The sequence below is a fragment of the Ammospiza caudacuta genome, chromosome 17, assembly GCF_027887145.1.
Source record: "Ammospiza caudacuta isolate bAmmCau1 chromosome 17, bAmmCau1.pri, whole genome shotgun sequence".
Classification (NCBI taxonomy): domain Eukaryota; kingdom Metazoa; phylum Chordata; class Aves; order Passeriformes; family Passerellidae; genus Ammospiza; species Ammospiza caudacuta.
This window is the reverse complement of record NC_080609.1, coordinates 9,589,418-9,606,181: the sequence shown is the minus strand read 5'-3', so window position 1 is coordinate 9,606,181 and position 16,764 is coordinate 9,589,418. Positions and strand designations below refer to the sequence as shown.

General features: G+C 52.3%; 2 protein-coding genes across 2 annotated transcripts in view; both read left to right on the top strand.

Moving 5' to 3' along the window:
- The window catches only part of SYT17 (synaptotagmin 17), a 34,490-nt gene extending 31,714 nt beyond the window's left edge, over positions 1 to 2,776 (top strand). The window contains exon 9 of the mRNA XM_058816301.1: positions 1,816 to 2,776. Within this exon, the coding sequence (XP_058672284.1) occupies positions 1,816 to 2,012 (197 nt within the window). The 3' untranslated portion in view covers positions 2,013 to 2,776. The remainder of the gene's footprint in view (positions 1 to 1,815) is intronic.
- Positions 2,777 to 6,137: 3,361 nt separating this feature from the next.
- On the top strand, positions 6,138 to 14,852 carry CLEC19A (C-type lectin domain containing 19A). The gene is made up of 5 exons (XM_058816317.1): positions 6,138 to 6,342; positions 12,284 to 12,449; positions 12,944 to 13,037; positions 13,790 to 13,922; positions 14,671 to 14,852. Exons 1-5 carry the CDS (start codon positions 6,252 to 6,254, stop codon positions 14,748 to 14,750), a joined length of 564 nt encoding a protein of 187 aa, XP_058672300.1. The 5' UTR covers positions 6,138 to 6,251; the 3' UTR covers positions 14,751 to 14,852.
- Positions 14,853 to 16,764: the final 1,912 nt, after the last annotated feature.

Here is a 16,764-nt window from a genome sequence, read left to right as displayed (position 1 = left end):
TGGGGGCTCCCAGAGCTGGTTTTGCTGCCAGTGCTGGTTTCCAGCAGCCCTGCAGGGCTGGTGCTGCTGGCAGGGGCTCCGTGCCAGGCTGAACATGCTCTGGCTGCACCAGCACAGCTGGATTTGGAGCTCCTGTCGACATTTGTCCTTAAAAATCCCTCTCTTTCCTGAGGAGATTTTTAAATCGTTGATATTCCAGGCAGTGCCTGTGGATATCCTGGCTTCAGCTTGCAAAGACTTCCTTTCAACTTTTTAATGAGCTGAGGCAGGGCTTCAGTTTGCAGCACACGCAGTGCTTTTGCTGCTGTCTGGTGGGAGGGCTCAGCCTCTCCCAGGATCAGGCCCATCATTAGGGTTTGCTGCTGTCTGCAGCCTTTCCTTCCAGCAGACTGGGCTAATCCCAAGGACAGGGTGCTGGGCTGGTGTCTCCCCCTCAGCTGCTTTCCTGGAGATTTAACAAGTAGCTGCAGTGATAATTATGCCAGATGTTGCTGTGTAAACACCCTGCTGACAGCCTGGCCTGTGTAATTCCTGTCTGGAGCAGGGCAGGCTGTGGGTTAGCACTGGAGTGCTTTGTGCAGTGTGTTTGGTGATGCTGCTTCTGCACTTCCCCAGGGTCAGGCTGCTGGGCTGCTTTTGGGATTTTGTGATGGCCAGGCAGAGTTTTGGCACTTCTTTATATGATGTAATTTTCCTTCAAGGCTGGACAGGACTTCGAGCAGCCTGCTCCAGTGAAAGGTGTCCCTGCTCACAGCAGGGGGGTTGGAATAGGATGATCTTTGAGGTCCCTTCCAACCCAAATCATTTTATGAATCTACTTTACCTACTCATGGTAAATACTGTGGTAACTGTGGATTTGTGTCTCATTTATTTGAATTGTATTTCAGTCTGTAGTACAGCTTATTTTAGTCCTTCCAAGCTCCTGTTTCTAACATTTTTCAGATGCTGAGTTCCATGCAAAAAATGCTGGCACCTGGTGTCACAGACATATTTTATGAAAAATCCTTTTGTTAGGATCATTCCTCCTGAGAAGCTGAGAGGCCTCAGGAATGAAATGTAAACAATAATTATCTGCTGCTGTGGAATGCAACAGGTGCATCTTTGATTGGTCTGATGTGGTTGTTTTTAATTGATGGCAAATCACAGCCCAGCTGTCTTGGACTCTGTGATCAGTCACAAGATTTTATCATCATTCCATCTTCCTTTCTATTTCTTGCTACCCTTCTGATGAAATCCTTTCTGCTATTCTGTTAGTGTGGTTTTAATATATCATTTTATTTTAATATAATATATATAATAAATAAATATTTATATAATATTATAGATTTATGTATTATATACATATATAATATTATATAAATATATAATAAATATATATATTTATATATGATAAATATATCATAAATATATATTATATAAATATATATTTATGATATATGTATATATATCATATACATCAATATATATGATATTATAAATAATATATATTTTATGTATATAAATATATATTATATATATTATATATATTTATATACAATATTATTGTAATATATAATAATATTATATATTTTAATATATATGGTATATTAAATAAATATATAATATTATGTATCATTATATATAATATATATTTTTATATAATATATATCATAAAATAATAAATCAGCCTTCTGAAACATGGAGTCAAGATTCTCATCTCTCGTCCTGTGAACACCACCACAACCTGGCACGTGCTGTGGGGGTTCATCTGTGTTTGTTTTCCTGGGGCAGGGCTGTGCTTTTCCCTTGACCAGTGTGTGTTTCTGCTCTCCCCAGTGTACGGGCACAACGTGAAGAGCAGCAACGACTTCATCGGCCGGATCGTGATCGGGCAGTACTCGACGGGCGCCCCCGAGTCCAACCACTGGCGCCGCATGCTGAGCGCGCACCGCACGGCCGTGGAGCAGTGGCACAGCCTGCGCTCCCGCGAGGACTGCGACCGCGTCTCGCCCGCCTCCCTCGAGGTGACCTGAGCCGGGTGCCCCACGGCAGGGCGGGCGGACGAGATGAGACCCGAACCGACCACTGAAGCTCCCACCTCACGCCCCGCACGCGCCCCGCGGCAGCTCCGTTGGATTCGCGCTGGCACCCGGCTGTGCCGGCCTCAGTGACCCCACTGGGCCCAGCTGTGCCCCCGGGGCCGGGCAGCTCGTGCCGTGGCAAGCACGGAGTGGGTGCAGGAGCTGGGAGTTGCCTCTGCTGTCCTTCCAGTCCAATTCCATGGCTCATCCTCTTGGAGATATAAGTACCCGTGTGCTCTCATTGGTGAACGTGGTAATTAGGCTAGAATATTTTTTTAAACGGTATAACCTGTGGTGAAATCGATTCTGACTGCAGTTTTGTCCTTGTAGTAGTTTTAACAGAATTAAGCTGCTGTTAGTGTGTGTGTTTGTGTGCCCACGTGGGACAGATCCCCTGTCCTGTCAGCGGTGACCTGCCAGTCTCGATAGCAGTCTGTGTGTGCAGTAGATTCAGTGCTGATATAGCAAAACAAACATTTCCAATAGCATCTGTACTGGGAAAACCAGCTCACGTCCTTTCAAACATGTGCTGTGCAAAAAAACACCTGCTCCAGGGACTTTGGCGGTTAAGAAGACCCAGAAACCACAATTTTAATCTCTCACAGACTGCAGTGGCTCTTTCTGTGTTGTGTGTGTTTACCCAGGTAGTTCTTCAGGTCACCAAGTGAACTTAGCTACAGTCAAGCTGTCCTGTTGGTTGCTTCTGTACATTTTATTTTTCCACAGCGTATTGTCTGGTATGATGGAGATTGTATATTTATTGAAAATAAAATTCTATTTAATTGTGCCATATAGATTGGGGTGATACTAGTTGAATTCACCTTTGTGTTAAGCTCCTTCAGTTATGCTTATGGCAGAAAAAAAGCCAAAATGTTGGCAGTTACCCCATTGTCACTCACTGCAGATGAACTGGGAGCAGTTTGAGAGAAACTGGGCTGCTGGAGGTGGGTGTGGAGAGCAAGCTGGATACCTTGGTCTGGCCATGGTGTTCCCAGCCAGACCCCAATAACACCCTGGGGGTTGGATGTGTCAGACTCCAGGGATGGCATGTGGCAGGATGGGCAGCACTCGTCTCCCTCCTCTATTCATTAAATGAAACCCCTGTACCTTTGTGCTTTTAATATTTTGATTTTTGAAAAGGAATAACAGCACACATGACTATTTCACCTGTTTATTATTTATCTGCTACAGTTAGGGACAGGTGAGTCTCAAAAAGCAAAACAAAACCCAACCAAACCAAAAAAGCTCAGCGCTTGCTTTGGCAGGTGTCAGTGTGTGGCTCAATAATCCCTGCTGCTGTCCAGGTGTTCCTGCTGCAGGGCAGGTCTGTGTAGTTACTCTGATATCAGCACCCCTTCAGCACTTTGCCCATGCACCTGGCTCCTGCTGCTCCCCAGCACAGCTGCTCTGTGTCAGCAGCACTCAGCAGCAGGGCACTGGTGCCTGCAGGGCTGTGCAGGGCCATCTTCTTCCTGAGCACACTGTGGATGCTGGCTATCAATTCTAACCTGCCTCTCTGCAAGGGGAATTTCTTCTCTGTCCTGCAGTGAAGCTGATGGCAAATCTGTGTTCTCTGGCATCCTCCTGGTTTGTCTCATCAAAAAATCACAGTGGAGAGGGACCCCACAGGCAGTCCTGGGCAAACGTGTGCTGTAGGGGGCTCATCTCTGCCTGTAGCTCACAAAGGCTCTGGCAAGGTTTCAGCAGTTACTCTGGTTGACATTAATATTCTTCCATGTGGGTCCTGTGGACAGCAGAACGAGCTCAGGACACCCATGAGAGCAGACACAAGCTTTGCTCAGCACTGGGGATGAAATGTGAACAGAGAGTAATCTTGCCTGAGTCTGTCCTCGAAGTCATGAGGTGTCTGTTCCACAGGAGGAACAGTCAGGATGCCAAAAGGTGGTGAGGGTGCCCAGAGGGAAGGTCAGTAGGAGCAGAACAGAAGCAGACTGGGGAGCTGCTGGCTGCAGAGCAAACAGAACAGCGAGGGAGGGAGAGGAGCAGGAGGGATGAATCGTGGCCATGCTGCTGGGGCTGCAGCCAGCAGGTGAAGCACATCTGATGTTTGGTGAAGTTGGAAGGTAACCCAAAGTGCAGCTGCAGCTGGCACTGCATGCACGGTGTGCCTGCACTGTCCCCGTGCTGGCAGCAGAGCTGGTGCCCGGCTGCTGTGCCAGGCTCAGGGCTGTGCCTCAGGGGCAGCTCAGAGCTCCCAGCTGCACTGGGGAACGCCGCTGCCATGAGTCTGGCTTTAGAAACCAGCATAAAAATTAGTCAGGATCTCTGCTCCCTCTTTAAACATGAATATTCGTGCTTTGGGAGTAGATTAATATGCTCAAAGGTTTTTGTTCTGTAGTTTGCTGGAAGTTGTTTGTAACACTGGCTTTATCTGAGGATGGCACACAGGAAAGAAGGGAAAAGACATGCCTTGACTTCTAATAATCCAAATTCCTTTATTTTTAGCATTCTGCTGTAGCAATGGGCTTTTCCTTGAGCCAGATAATTTCAAATCAATGTATGGAAGGGGGGAGGTGTTCTTAAAAGGCTTTATTTAATATGAAGGAAACTTAATATAGAAAAGTTGTTTGAATGAGTTACTGTCTCTGGAGTAAGTCTGAATGCTTTACTGAAAGCTTGGTGTCACCCCAAATTGTTTATACTTGAATCTCTAAAAATGGGTCAAAAATGCTGAAAATTTTAATCTGTAGCTAAGAATAAAAAGGGAACAGCACTGAGAGTGTTCCTAAGCAGTTCCTTCAGTGCTGATTTAAGGCATAAATTGGAAATTGAACAAGACCACTAAATTGTATAGTATCTGTGCCTGTACTATTTCCCTTCGGAGTGCAACAGTTAGAAAAGGATTTTATACAGTGTTTTTAAAAATCTGACGTTTATGTCTAACAAAACGTTGACCACAGGAAGGAGACACGCTGAATTACATGGGTACAGACTGCTGTATCATATCAGGTTTTCCGCTGCATGACGGCATGGACCCAGCACGGACCTGGCAGATGGGCACAGAGAGAATTCCTGAAACAGCCTTGGAGCCCCGGGCACAGCTGGGGGATCCTTCTTTCAGGCTCTTTAAGTGTGTCAGTGCATCGCCTTGCTCTGGGAAAAAATCCCAAACCAAACATGGGAGAAAAACCAACAAACCCCACCCCCTGAACCAAACCAAACCAAACCAAACCAAACCAAACCAAACCAAACCAAACCCACCACACAATGGGGCACTGACGCGTTAATAAACCCACAGCCCGCAGCCCTGGGAGCCTTTCCCTGCCTCCCTCCCCGGGTGTTCGCTGCCGCAGCCGCCGCTCCCCGGTGTGCAGCGGGGTCCCGTCTGTCACCCCCGAGGCGACGGGCTGTCCGAGGGGCGCTGCGGGATGGGGACACCAAACACCGCCTGGGGCTGCACTGGGGGGACAAGGAGGGATGGTGTCCTTACTCCTCTGCGGCCGAGGGGGGTGACAACAGCGCTCTGGGGGCAGCGTGCGCCCGAGCCGGGCTGGGGCAGCGCACGGACCCCGGTCCCGTCTGGGATGTGCGGAGCGGGGCCGGGGCCGGGCTGCGCAGCGCTGAGGGTGCGGGTCCCGTCTGGGATGTGCGGAGCCGGGCCGGGGCCGGGCTGGGCAGCGCTGAGGGTGCGGGTCCCGTCTGGGATGTGCGGAGCCGGGCCGGGGCCGGGCTGGGCAGCGCTGAGGGTGCGGGTCCCGTCTGGGATGTGCGGAGCGGGGCCGGGGCCGGGCTGGGCAGCGCTGAGGGTGCGGGTCCCGTCTGGGATGTGCGGAGCCGGGCCGGGGCCGGGCTGGGCAGCGCTGAGGGTGCGGGTCCCGTCTGGGATGTGCGGAGCCGGGCCGGGGCCGGGCTGGGCAGCGCTGAGGGTGCGGGTCCCGTCTGGGATGTGCGGAGCGGGGCCGGGGCCGGGCTGGGCAGCGCTGAGGGTGCGGGTCCCCTCGGATGAGCGGAGCGGGGCCGGGGCCGGGGGCGGGCTGCGGAGGAGCCGCCGCTCGGGGGAGGGGGCAGCCCGGCCCCTATATCCGCCCCGCCCGGCGGCCGCCCCAGAACCCGCGGGGCCCGGCCCGAGAGCGACCCCCGCTCCCGGAGGGACCCCCAGGCCGGCCGGAGCCCGGCGGGACCCGCAGCCGGCGGGACCCCGAGCGCAGAGCGACCCCCGGGGCTCCGGCCATGGGCCGCGGGCGGGCCCTGTGCGCGCTGCTCGCCGCCGCCCTGCTGGCCGCGCAGGCCTTCCCCCAGACCAACATCAAGATCAGCCAAGGTGAGCGCTCGGCGCCGGCCGCCGCGACTTCATCGGGCATGGTGGGGCAGGGAAGGAGCGTGTGCCTCCCGCAGGGCCGGCAGCTGCTCCAGAAATCCCTGACTTTCTTCTTTGCCATGGGGACGTGCCAAGGGCAGCCTCGGTCCTTGGTTGGGGATGCCTGAGGTCTCTGGGCTGGCTGTGTCTCTGTGTGCCAGGTCAGCTCTTCGGCCTTTGCCAACAGGCACTGCTGCGGCTCGGGGCTGTGCCCTGCCGTGGGACCGGTGTGAGGAATGAGGCAGGAATGAGACACACATGGAGGGTGCCGGGCTGTGGCAGCAATCCTTGCACGCTCATGGAGGGTGCAGGGCTGTGGCAGGAATCCTTGTACACTCATGGAGGGTGCAGGGCTGTGGCAGGAATCCTTGCACGCTCATGGAGGGTGCAGGGCTGTGGCAGGAATCCTTGCACGCTCATGGAGGGTGCAGGGCGGTGGCAGGAATCCTTGCACACTCATGGAGGGTGCAGGGCAGTGGCAGCAATCCTTGCACACTCATGGAGGGTGCAGGGCGGTGGCAGCAATCCTTGCACACTCATGGAGGGTGCAGGGCTGTGGCAGGAATGAGCACACTCATGGAGGGTGCAGGGCGGTGGCAGCAATCCTTGCACACTCATGGAGGGTGCAGGGCGGTGGCAGCAATCCTTGCACGCTCATGGAGGGTGCCGGGCTGTGGCAGCAATCCTTGCACGCTCATGGAGGGTGCAGGGCAGTGGCAGCAATCCTTGCACACTCATGGAGGGTGCAGGGCTGTGGCAGCAATCCTTGCACGCTCATGGAGGGTGCCAGGCTGTGGCAGCAATCCTTGCACACTCATGGAGGGTGCAGGGCTGTGGCCACGCAGCCCAGCAGGACAGGCTCCTCGTTTATTCACGCTTACTGCGTGTGAAACAAACACAGATTCTCCCTTATTCCCCTTCTTTGCTCCGAGCTGCTGCTGACTGCTGAATCTCACTTGGGTTTCTTCCAAACTTTTCCACGGTGTCAGTGCAAGTGGGAGTTGCTGCACAAGTTTGTTTGAGCCCTGTTGGGTTTACTGGGGCTGTGAGTGGAAAGGGATTCCTTAAGTGCTGCTTGGTGAGATCGTGAGAAAAGGGATCAATACAAGCCTGGCTTTCCTGCCAGACGCCTAATCCGTGGGAGCTTTGCCAAAACTAATTAAGGGGGAAAAAACTCTGCAAGATAACTTCTATCTGTCAGTGCCAGCTGCAAGAGCATTGCTGCTGGTATTGGCTGTAGCCTCCCAACTCCAAACATGCAGAGGATTTGAAGCTGTAAAACCAGCTTGGTTTCATTAAAGAATCTTACAAAGCAATGCCCTTGGTTTAAGAGGATGTCCCTCCCAATGTGCTTCATCTGATGTTTAATATTTTACTTGAAAACTTGTGACATGTGCCTTAAAATCCTTCAGGGTGTGTAAAATATTGCCCAGTTCTGAGATTCCTGTCCATCAGTGGACATACCTTCCCCTGCAGCTCCACACAACCCCAGAGAGACACAGAGACCAAGGTCCCTCCCCTGAGCACATCCTTCAAAGGTGGATGCTCAGTGTGAGACTCTTTCATCTGTTAATGAAAAACAAATATTGCAAGTAACATGAAGGTGGCATTGTTTGCCCGTGGTGACTGGAATGTCAGGGCTTCAGCAGTTGCTTCTAAAGCCAAGGGTGAGTGGAGGCATCCCAACATCACACAACAGCACTGTCTTAGTCCCTGCCACATGCTCCTGCCCTCCAAGCCCCTGTTTAAATGCCGATTCCGTGGGTTTGCTCAGTAAGGGGGATGTGGTGGGATGGATCTCTGGCTCAGCTGGCACCCCCAGCTTAGCCACGGGCAGTTTCTGCTGGAGTCATGCTGGGGGTGGCTCTGGGGCTCCCCTGTCCCAGCCCTGCTCTCTCCCCATCCCCTCCAGCTCCCCAGAGCTGCAGCCGTGCAGAGCCTGGGTGCAGCCCTGCTGCTGCAGGGGTGCCTTGGTGAGCTCCAGGATGCTGCTCCTGAGCCCCAGCTCTGCCAGCTGGGACCCCTGCCCATCCCTCACTGTCACCACCTCAGCCCTGGGTCCTGGTGCAGGGGCTCTGCCCTGGGCAGGCCCCAGGCTTGCCCATGGCAGGATCTCCTCAGCTCCTCTCTGTTGGCATGGGTTTCAGATCAGCCTTGGGGTATTGATGGGCGCTCTCCAAACCCAGCTGCTGGCCAAGAGCTGAAGAGGTTCACTTGCCTTCTCAGGTCAGATGGCAGCATTAGCTTGTGGGTGTGCCAAGGGGGTGTCTCCTAGCACCTCTGAGATCTGAGGAAATTGTCAGCTGTTGATTACATGGAGTTCTTTGATCCTCTGCAACAAGAGCATCTGCTGCCTGCACTGACTTGAGCTGGTCTGCTGTCCAAAACCCTCTGATGGAGCTGCAGCCCCTCAGGAGCCCTCCTTGCCTGGGCATCTCTTGCCAACCTTGTACTAGCCCCAGATTTCACATCTCAGACCTGCAGATCCCTGCAAGTGAGGCAGCATTGCTCCTTGGGATGAAGTTTTCAGGAGCAAACCTGCTCTCCACCAGCTGAGTCCAGGGGAGCCATGCAGCTGGTGGTAGGTTTTTTCCCAGTAGCATCCTGAAATGAGGAGAAGCCCTTGTGAAACTGGCTAGGATTTTCTCACTTAATTATTTCTAGTTGGAAATAAGCCAGCTGGGGAAGTGAAACTTTTTTGGCAGAGCAGTGCCAGCTTCTGTAAGATTTTGAAAAGCGATTTTCCTGGTAGTTCTACAGTGGGGCTCAGCTAGTAAGTAAATAGAAAAGCTCCAATTTGGCACTGACACAAATGCAGAGAGCACAAAACTTTATTTCTGACCCCAAATATTTGTTTTCCAGCTTTTCTGAGTTAGTAACAGCTGCTTGATCTGAATCTTATCCTCAGCCAAGTCCGGACATTTATTTTGATGGAGCTGCTTTAAAACATGGTCTTCCTTTAAAACTGCTGCATTGTAAATTAAAAAAAAAAAAAGGGGGGGAGGGGGAGAAAGGATTCTTGCAGTCATTTTTCACCAGGAATTTGGGGACAAATGGATGGAGTGACTGGGGATTGGCAGGAACCCCGTGCTGCAGGCACTGGCTGTGCTGATCCTGCCATGTGTGGAAGAGCTGATGTTTTGCTGGTCATTTAGACCCAATTCTCACTTTCCCTAAAAGTGAGGATTTGATCTAAAAAGCCTCCAAATGCTTCCCTTGTCACCTTCTAGATCAAAACACCACACACAGCTGCTGGCTGGGATTGTGAGGCTTTCCTGTGGAGCCATGAGTAGGGCCCTATACTCACAACCCTACATCAGATTTCTTATGGTTTTTCCGCTACAAATATTTCAAATAAAGCAGCTCCCCTAATTGTTCCTGTCTGATAAACTGGGACCAGTAGTTCTCCTCCAAAGAGACAGACAAAGCCTCTGATCCTGACCTAACAGAAAAGATGCTAATTAAAAGCTGACCTCCCATATTTTCCTTTTTGGTATATTTAACCTTAAATTCCTTCAGGCACCTCTGGTTCACTGAAGCTCATCAAATTAATGCTACCTAATGGGAACCAGTATGGAATAACAAAGCAGGGCTGTCTCAGTTTCTGACTTGCTCTCAGCTGCTCTGAGCAAGCATGAGGGTGGTTTTCCCTGGAATTGGGGTGCCTGAGGGTGGTTTTCCCTGGAATTTGGGTGCCTGGCTTTGAGGCAGGGCAGTGGGACACCCACTGCAATTAGCACTGGGGAGCGAAGGCTCCGTTTGCTGGGGATGCTGTTGGGTGAAGCCCGGTGAATTTTGCCACCGTGCTGCCAGAGGTGAGGATTTTGTCAAGGCACTACAATAAAACCCCAGTTGCTGGAACAGCTGGTGGTGCCTTGTCTGGCACAGGCCTCTGGGCTGTCCTTGGCAGGAAGGAACAGCAGCCCCGAGTCTCTGCAAGCAGGACGAGATCCCAGGCTGTTCTTTCTGGGGATACATGCTTCTCCTGTGAGCTGGTGGTAAAGCTGAAGCCTTGTGCTGAAGGTTTGACCCTTGTTCTGCTTTGGTTTTGGTGGAGACAGGGAACCCTGGCCAGCATCATGAGGGGAGGAGGGCTTGGCTCCAGGAATCACCTCAGCTTTTGGGGTTCCTGGTCCTGCTCTATTGCTACACTGAAGTAGTTTGTGTCTCCTAGGGCTGTTCTAAGGATTTTCCCAGTGCATTTGTGGCCGGTTGTGAATCAGAGATCTGAACTCAGTCTTGCTGCTGAGCTGTCTTTATCTTACCCACTCTCCCCAAAAGCTATTTTGTTCTCCCAGCCCAGCAGGCCTTATCTTTTGTCTCCTCCACAGCCCATAATTGGTGCTGCTGAGGAGGGGAGAGCCCCTTGAGCCCCTCAAGGGTTTGTTGCTGTTGGTGCAGAGCTGCCCCCAGTCAGCTCCTCTGGAGGCATGCCTGGGGGTCCCAAGGCAGGCTGATGGGGTGACAGCCCGTCAGGGCTTGGCAGTTGATTTGGCCTTGCTCAGGAGGAAAAAAAGGCTTTTTGCATTTGTGGTTTGTCACCTGGAGGGGATGTGACAGCAGGACCCCGTGGGCTGGCTGGTGGCTGTTTGTAGAGCACTCAGAGATCCCCATGTGGAAAGAGCTGATGAGAGATGCAATTATCACCCAGAGCTGCCAGCACTGGCACAGGGAATGATTTGCCTCTATCAATGCTCACACAGCTGCTTTGGATTCACCTTGCCTCTCTTTTTCTCCGTGCTGTTGTTTCCTTTGCCACATCCCTTGCTGCTGCTGGCAGTTTTGCTCTTCCCTCAAGGAAAGCCATTTCCCTGGCCCCTCAGTGCTGGAGGCACCACCCTGACCTCTCTGGGCTCGAGGCTGTTACCTGCTTGGATGGTCTGATGGCATCTGACGTCTGCCCTCACCCCCTGCACCCACCCTGCCCACTGTCCAGTGGCTTCCACAGCAGCACTGACCCCAACCACAGCTCCCTGGGATGTGGAACTGCCTCAGGGGGGCTGGCAATCCCCCCACGTTCACAAACCAGCAGCCAAGAGAGTTAATCTGTGTGCCCCAAGACCTGAGGGTCCTGAGGGCTGCATCCTCCCCACACGAGGGGGAGCAGAACACAGAGCAGGTTGGAGCAACGTGTTAATGCCACTGCTGTGTTTAGACAGTGGCAACTCCAAAGGCTCCAAAAGGACATCCTGCCCCCACAGGGGCCTCTTCTGGGACAACTTCCCCTCTGTGATGAGAAGCAGCAGGGGAGGAGGAGCAGCATGGCAGAGCTGTTATCTGTGGTGGGAAACCTTTTGGATAGGCTGTTATCTGTTGGATGGGCTGTTATCTGTGGTGGGATATCTGTTGGATAGGCTGGCACCACCGGCGGCACACACGCCTCACTGGCTGCTCCTGGGCTGGGATCCTGTGCACAGCTGCATCCAGGGACAGGGACAGGCCATGGAGGGAGGTTCCTTGGGGGAAGGAGATGCAGGCTGTCCCTGCAGGAGGGCAGAACCCAGCCATAACCCCTTAGCCCTGGCTGTCAGCTCCCCTCCCAGCACAGTGGCTCCAGTGGTGCTGATAGAGACAAGAGGAGCCCTTATCTTGGTTTCCTCAGTAGCAAATGTCAGTGCCTTTATTTTAAGCATCCTCTGCCTAAAATGATGAAATGATGTCAAGCTAGCTTGGAATGTCCCTCCTGAAACTGAGAAACCCTCAACTTGTTTAAAACGTGTTTTGATTTCTGCAAAGTATTGCATGGCTCCTGCAGCAGCTGGGTTTTCCCTGGATGTGTTTGGTGGTCATTTGCCTGAGTGAGGTGGGAGAGCTGGGCTGGGCACTGCTGCCTCCATCACCTGCTCAGCTTCCTGGCCAAGCTGTCTCACCACCAGCTGCTGGATGTCCTGTGCTCTGCCCCCAGCCATGCCTGAGCCTGTCCATGCCTACTCCTGCCCGCTGTTCTGGACAGAGTATGAAGGGCACTGCTACCGCTACTTCCCCATCAACAAAACCTGGGCTGAGGCCGACCTCTACTGCGCCGAGTTCTCCATTGGCATCAGGTCAGCCAAGCTGGCCTCCATCCACAGGTGAGCTGTGCAGAAACATCATCCCACACTGACACAGCCTGGGGAGGAAGGAAACTGGGGGCAAAGTCCCATTCCCACATCACAGCCTCTGTGTCAGCTGCAGGCTCGTGTTCCAGCCCACACATCCCTCTGCAGCAGTCAAGGCTGATGCACAGGTCACACAAAGGTAATATAGAAAATAAATGCCTTTTTCTGAACTGGCAGGAAAACTGGCATAGTATTCCCTAAATTTCCCAAAACTGTGTTTTTTTACTGATGAAAAAGGGATAGAAGTACAACATGATTACGCAGGGCTTTTTCCCTACTCCCTCTCCCCCAGCTCTCACCAACACTGTGCTCCTCTTGCACAGACCTGGGAAAGTAACCACCAGCAGCAAGAAGCAGGGAACCCATTTGCCCACTGGTCCTGTGGTAGGGTGAGTGCTTAGGGACACTAAATGTGACTATTTGCTGACATATCCTGTTGATTGCCCTGTACTGCTCTGTTTTGCCAGCTGGCAAGAAAACGTCTTTGTGTACGACCTGGTGAACAGCCGCGTGCCCGGCATCCCCACCGACATCTGGACGGGACTCAACGACCTACGGCAGGTGGGAGCTCCCTGGAATCCCAGGGGGAAAGGCTTTGGAAAATTCACCTCTGTGTGTTTTCCTCCTGGAAAGCCACTTGGTTTTCTTCTTTGCTCTTTATACCCCTTTAATCAGGAGGTGGCATAGAGTCTGTGGTGCAGCACGTGGAGAAACTTGTTATTTCACCTTTTCCAGTCTGCTTTTAAAAGAGAAATGTTACTGGAATTAATAGATTAACCAATAATTACTCATATCACATCTTATTACAGTATTAATAGAAAGAGTATTGTACTGCTGGTCCAAGAAGAGCAAATGAACTGAAAAGGTCTTCAGTGTCAAAAACCACCGAGTTCCATTGCTCTCTTGTGCTACTCTGTGACTTTTGGAAGCTGACATGTTGGAAATATATAGTCTAATATGTTAGAAAGAAAAATGGAGACCATCAGGAGAACAGTCTCATGTCAGCAATTTTTTTGTAGATATTGGAAAAGGAATGGAAAAGGAAAAGGAATGCAGAACTGGGTGGGGGTGTTAAAAATATATAGATTTGATTTCTGGGCTTCCCCTGGTGAGAAAATTGTGAGGGGCTGTTCTTGGCAAGTTTCCAGTAGTAATACCCAAACGTGCTGTTTGGGCTTTGCTGAGTGGTGTCTGTCTGTGTCCCTGGGCTGTGTGGCACTGGGGATGGGGGTGGGCACTGCATGGGGGTGGCCTCCCACCCTCTGCAGTCACAGCTCTGTGGTGACAGCCTCTCTCTGCTGGCCTCATGGCAGGAGGGTCACTTTGAGTGGACAGATGGCTCCTCCTACGACTACCAGTACTGGGATGGCAGCCAGCCTGACGATGGGATCCACTCCATCCCCGAGGAGGAGGACTGCGTGCAGATCTGGTACAGACACAGCAGTGGTGAGCACCCAGGGCACCCTCAGTGTTATTTGTGTGGCAATAAATTCAATCCACCGTGGCTTCTGCTTTTCTGAAGAGGTTGCTGGCAGGCAGAGGATTTGCATTTTAATTTTTTAGTATTATTTTCTTTTTTTTCTTTACAGTGAAAAGGTGTTTTCCTTTTTGCCATGTACATACATGCATACATGCTCATTTTCCCTCTGCTCCCATCTCCCTCTCCCATAGCAGCAGGGCAGGAGCATCAGCTGCCTGGAAGAATTACCAAATTTAGTCAAAGGTCGAATTTTCCCATTTCTCCTCCCCCATGGGAAGCCTGTGGGAACACTCATTGTTTTGCCAACTTATCTCTTTCATACTTGGGCCAGGACATCTTGCTGAAGTGGGACAAGACCCTGCCTGTGCAAAAATCCCACTTCACACCCTCCCTGCTGGTGAGACCAGCCAGGTGTGTCCAGGCCCCCAGATTTACCTAAATGTCTGTCCATGGGCAGCCTGTGGATCATTCTGGGGGAACAGGGCTGTGTTTGCAGCTGCCCCTCCACTACCAAGTCCAAGCTGGGGCCCAGCCTCCCCTCTCACATCTCCCAGGTGAGGATGCTGGGAGGAAGCATGACAGTGAGTGGCACAAATGGGAGCACATCCAGGGAAAGCCCCCCACAGTGGCAGGAGGCCCTGGTGCCAAGGGCAGTGCTTGGTTCCCTCTTTTTGCCTTTTGCCAGCTAATGCTTTGTGGTTTTTTGGAGGGTAGCACTGCGCTCCTGGAACGACAACGCCTGTGGCAGAGCCTTCCCCTTTGTGTGCAAGATCCCCTCGCTGGCCCTGGACTGAGGCTGCTGCTGCTGCCCACACCCCCTTCATTCTGGGCCACCTCTCCAGCTGTGCTGGGCTAGAACAGCCAGGACATGGCATGGGCTGGCAGGGCCATGGAGCTGCCTGGATCCCCAGCCAGTCCCTGGCTGCAGAATCCCTGCTGGAGGATGGTGGGGATGAGCCTGGCACTCAGCACTGACAGGAGCTGCATTCAACAGCAGAGGAGCCCCCGGGCCTGAGTCTGGCTTTGGATTTCAGACCAACCATCACAGTGTGTTAGAGGAAACCTGTGATTTTACCAGTACACCAAACTGTTAGCACCCAAAAATAGCTGTGTGTAGGAAATGCTTCTGCCTGTTGATCTGTGAAGAGTGGAGGAAAAGTGTTCTTTTCTGTTAAGTTATGCAAAATGCCTCTTGTCCACGTTCTTTTTCTCTCTGCTAAAATAAACTGCAAACAGCAGGTGGAGGCTCCGCTGTCTTTCTTGCCCTGGAGTAGCAGTGATTCCCTGGGGCCTTGGGGTTTCATGTTGAAGTTGTTTTTCCCCCAACCTGCTCTGTGTGCTGGGGGGAAGCAGCTGCCGAGGAAAGTTCATTTTATGGACCCTCTTTTTTGGGGTGCATGGGGCAGCCTGTGTGCTCCCCCTGCCCTTTGCCTGGCCCCAGCAAGCACAGAGGCACCATGGAGGTGTGGGGGGCCAGGCAGTGCCCAGAGCCCAGCACATCCCTGAGCAGGGGTTTGGCCCTGGCTGCCTGGAGAGCACGGGGGCAGCTGGAGAGGGGCTAACACACACCAGCTGGGGCCAGCCCATCCTCACAACCAGTCCTGGCTGGGGAGAGCTTGCAGAGTTTGCTGCAGCCCCGTGTCCTAGTGGGGTGATGTTTATATGGAAAGTTAGCCATTTGTGTAGTTTTCAGTTCTGGACTCCAGCAATGGATGTGTTTCTAGAGGCTTTTGTTTCACCTGAAAATGATAAATTATGTATGGATGATAACAGCGTGTGAAGAAACCAGCTGTTTAAAGAGAAAGCTCTTGGATGCAGCAAGGTGGATAAAGCTCATGTGGTCTGTGGCAGAAAAGGGTTTGGAGAGCCAAGTGTGGAACAGGACGTGTGTGATGAGCTCCTGGCTCTGTGCTGGAGCTGCCGCAGCACAGGAGTGGGGACAGCACAGCCCAGTGTCCCCTGGGGCTGGCCGTGCCCCAGTCTGTCCCCGGGATAGGGCTGGATGGACAGACACCCACGGGGTGGACAGACACCCACGGGGAGATGCTGCTGCACGGTGCTGGCTCCAGGCTGCCCTCCCCAGTTTGGTTTCCCTGCTCCTGCTGTGCCTCCTGTCCAGAGGAGCTGGGAGTTCATCGTGGCTGGGGATTGGTATGCCTCGAGCCAAACAACTGTCTTTTTTCCCTGCAAGTGGTATGAGATGTTTCAAAAGAAAGGTTAAAACCTTCCCTTGGGAAAATGTTTGAAGATCTGGGCCCTACTGTGGTCCAAAATATTGCTAATGGGGAGCCCAATGAAAGCTGTCACCTCCAATTAACATCTTCATTTCCAGGTAAAAAGAACTGAACATGCATGACCTGAAAGTCAGGACCAAAGTTAATAGGGGCTTTGTTTCCCAGCCCCCCCTGTCTTTCTCTTTTGGCTCCAGGGTCTTTACTTAAAAATCAACCCTCTGTCCTTGCCAGTGTCTTCTGTTTCACAGTAACCAAATAAAATTCAGAAAACAACAGGAGTTTTCACCTCCTTAATGAACTTCTAGTGGATCTGGCTTGATGAAAGATGGGCCACGCCCTTTCTCTGGTTCCAGACTCTGCATGGCCTGGAGCAGCTCCAGATTCCAGGCTGAACTTTATTTTTCTATTCTCCTTGTCCCATAACCCCTCACTCCCTTGTTATCTTGAATTTCTCCCTTCTGACTCGCTCTGTGGTGCAGGCAATGGGAAACCTGGCAGCAGCAGGACTCTCTGCCACCTTTCCTGCACATCGCTTGCAAGTGACTGATTCCCGAGGGTCTTTCTATGACACTGA

Coding starts and splice junctions, on each gene's coding strand:
- CLEC19A (XM_058816317.1), top strand. CDS start 6,252: ATGGGCCGCGGGCGGGCCCTGTGCGCGCTGCTCGCCGCCGCCCTGCTG. Junction 6,343..12,283: donor CAACATCAAGATCAGCCAAG/GTGAGCGCTCGG, acceptor CTCTGCCCCCAG/CCATGCCTGAGCCTGTCCAT. Junction 12,450..12,943: donor AAGCTGGCCTCCATCCACAG/GTGAGCTGTGCA, acceptor CTGTTTTGCCAG/CTGGCAAGAAAACGTCTTTG.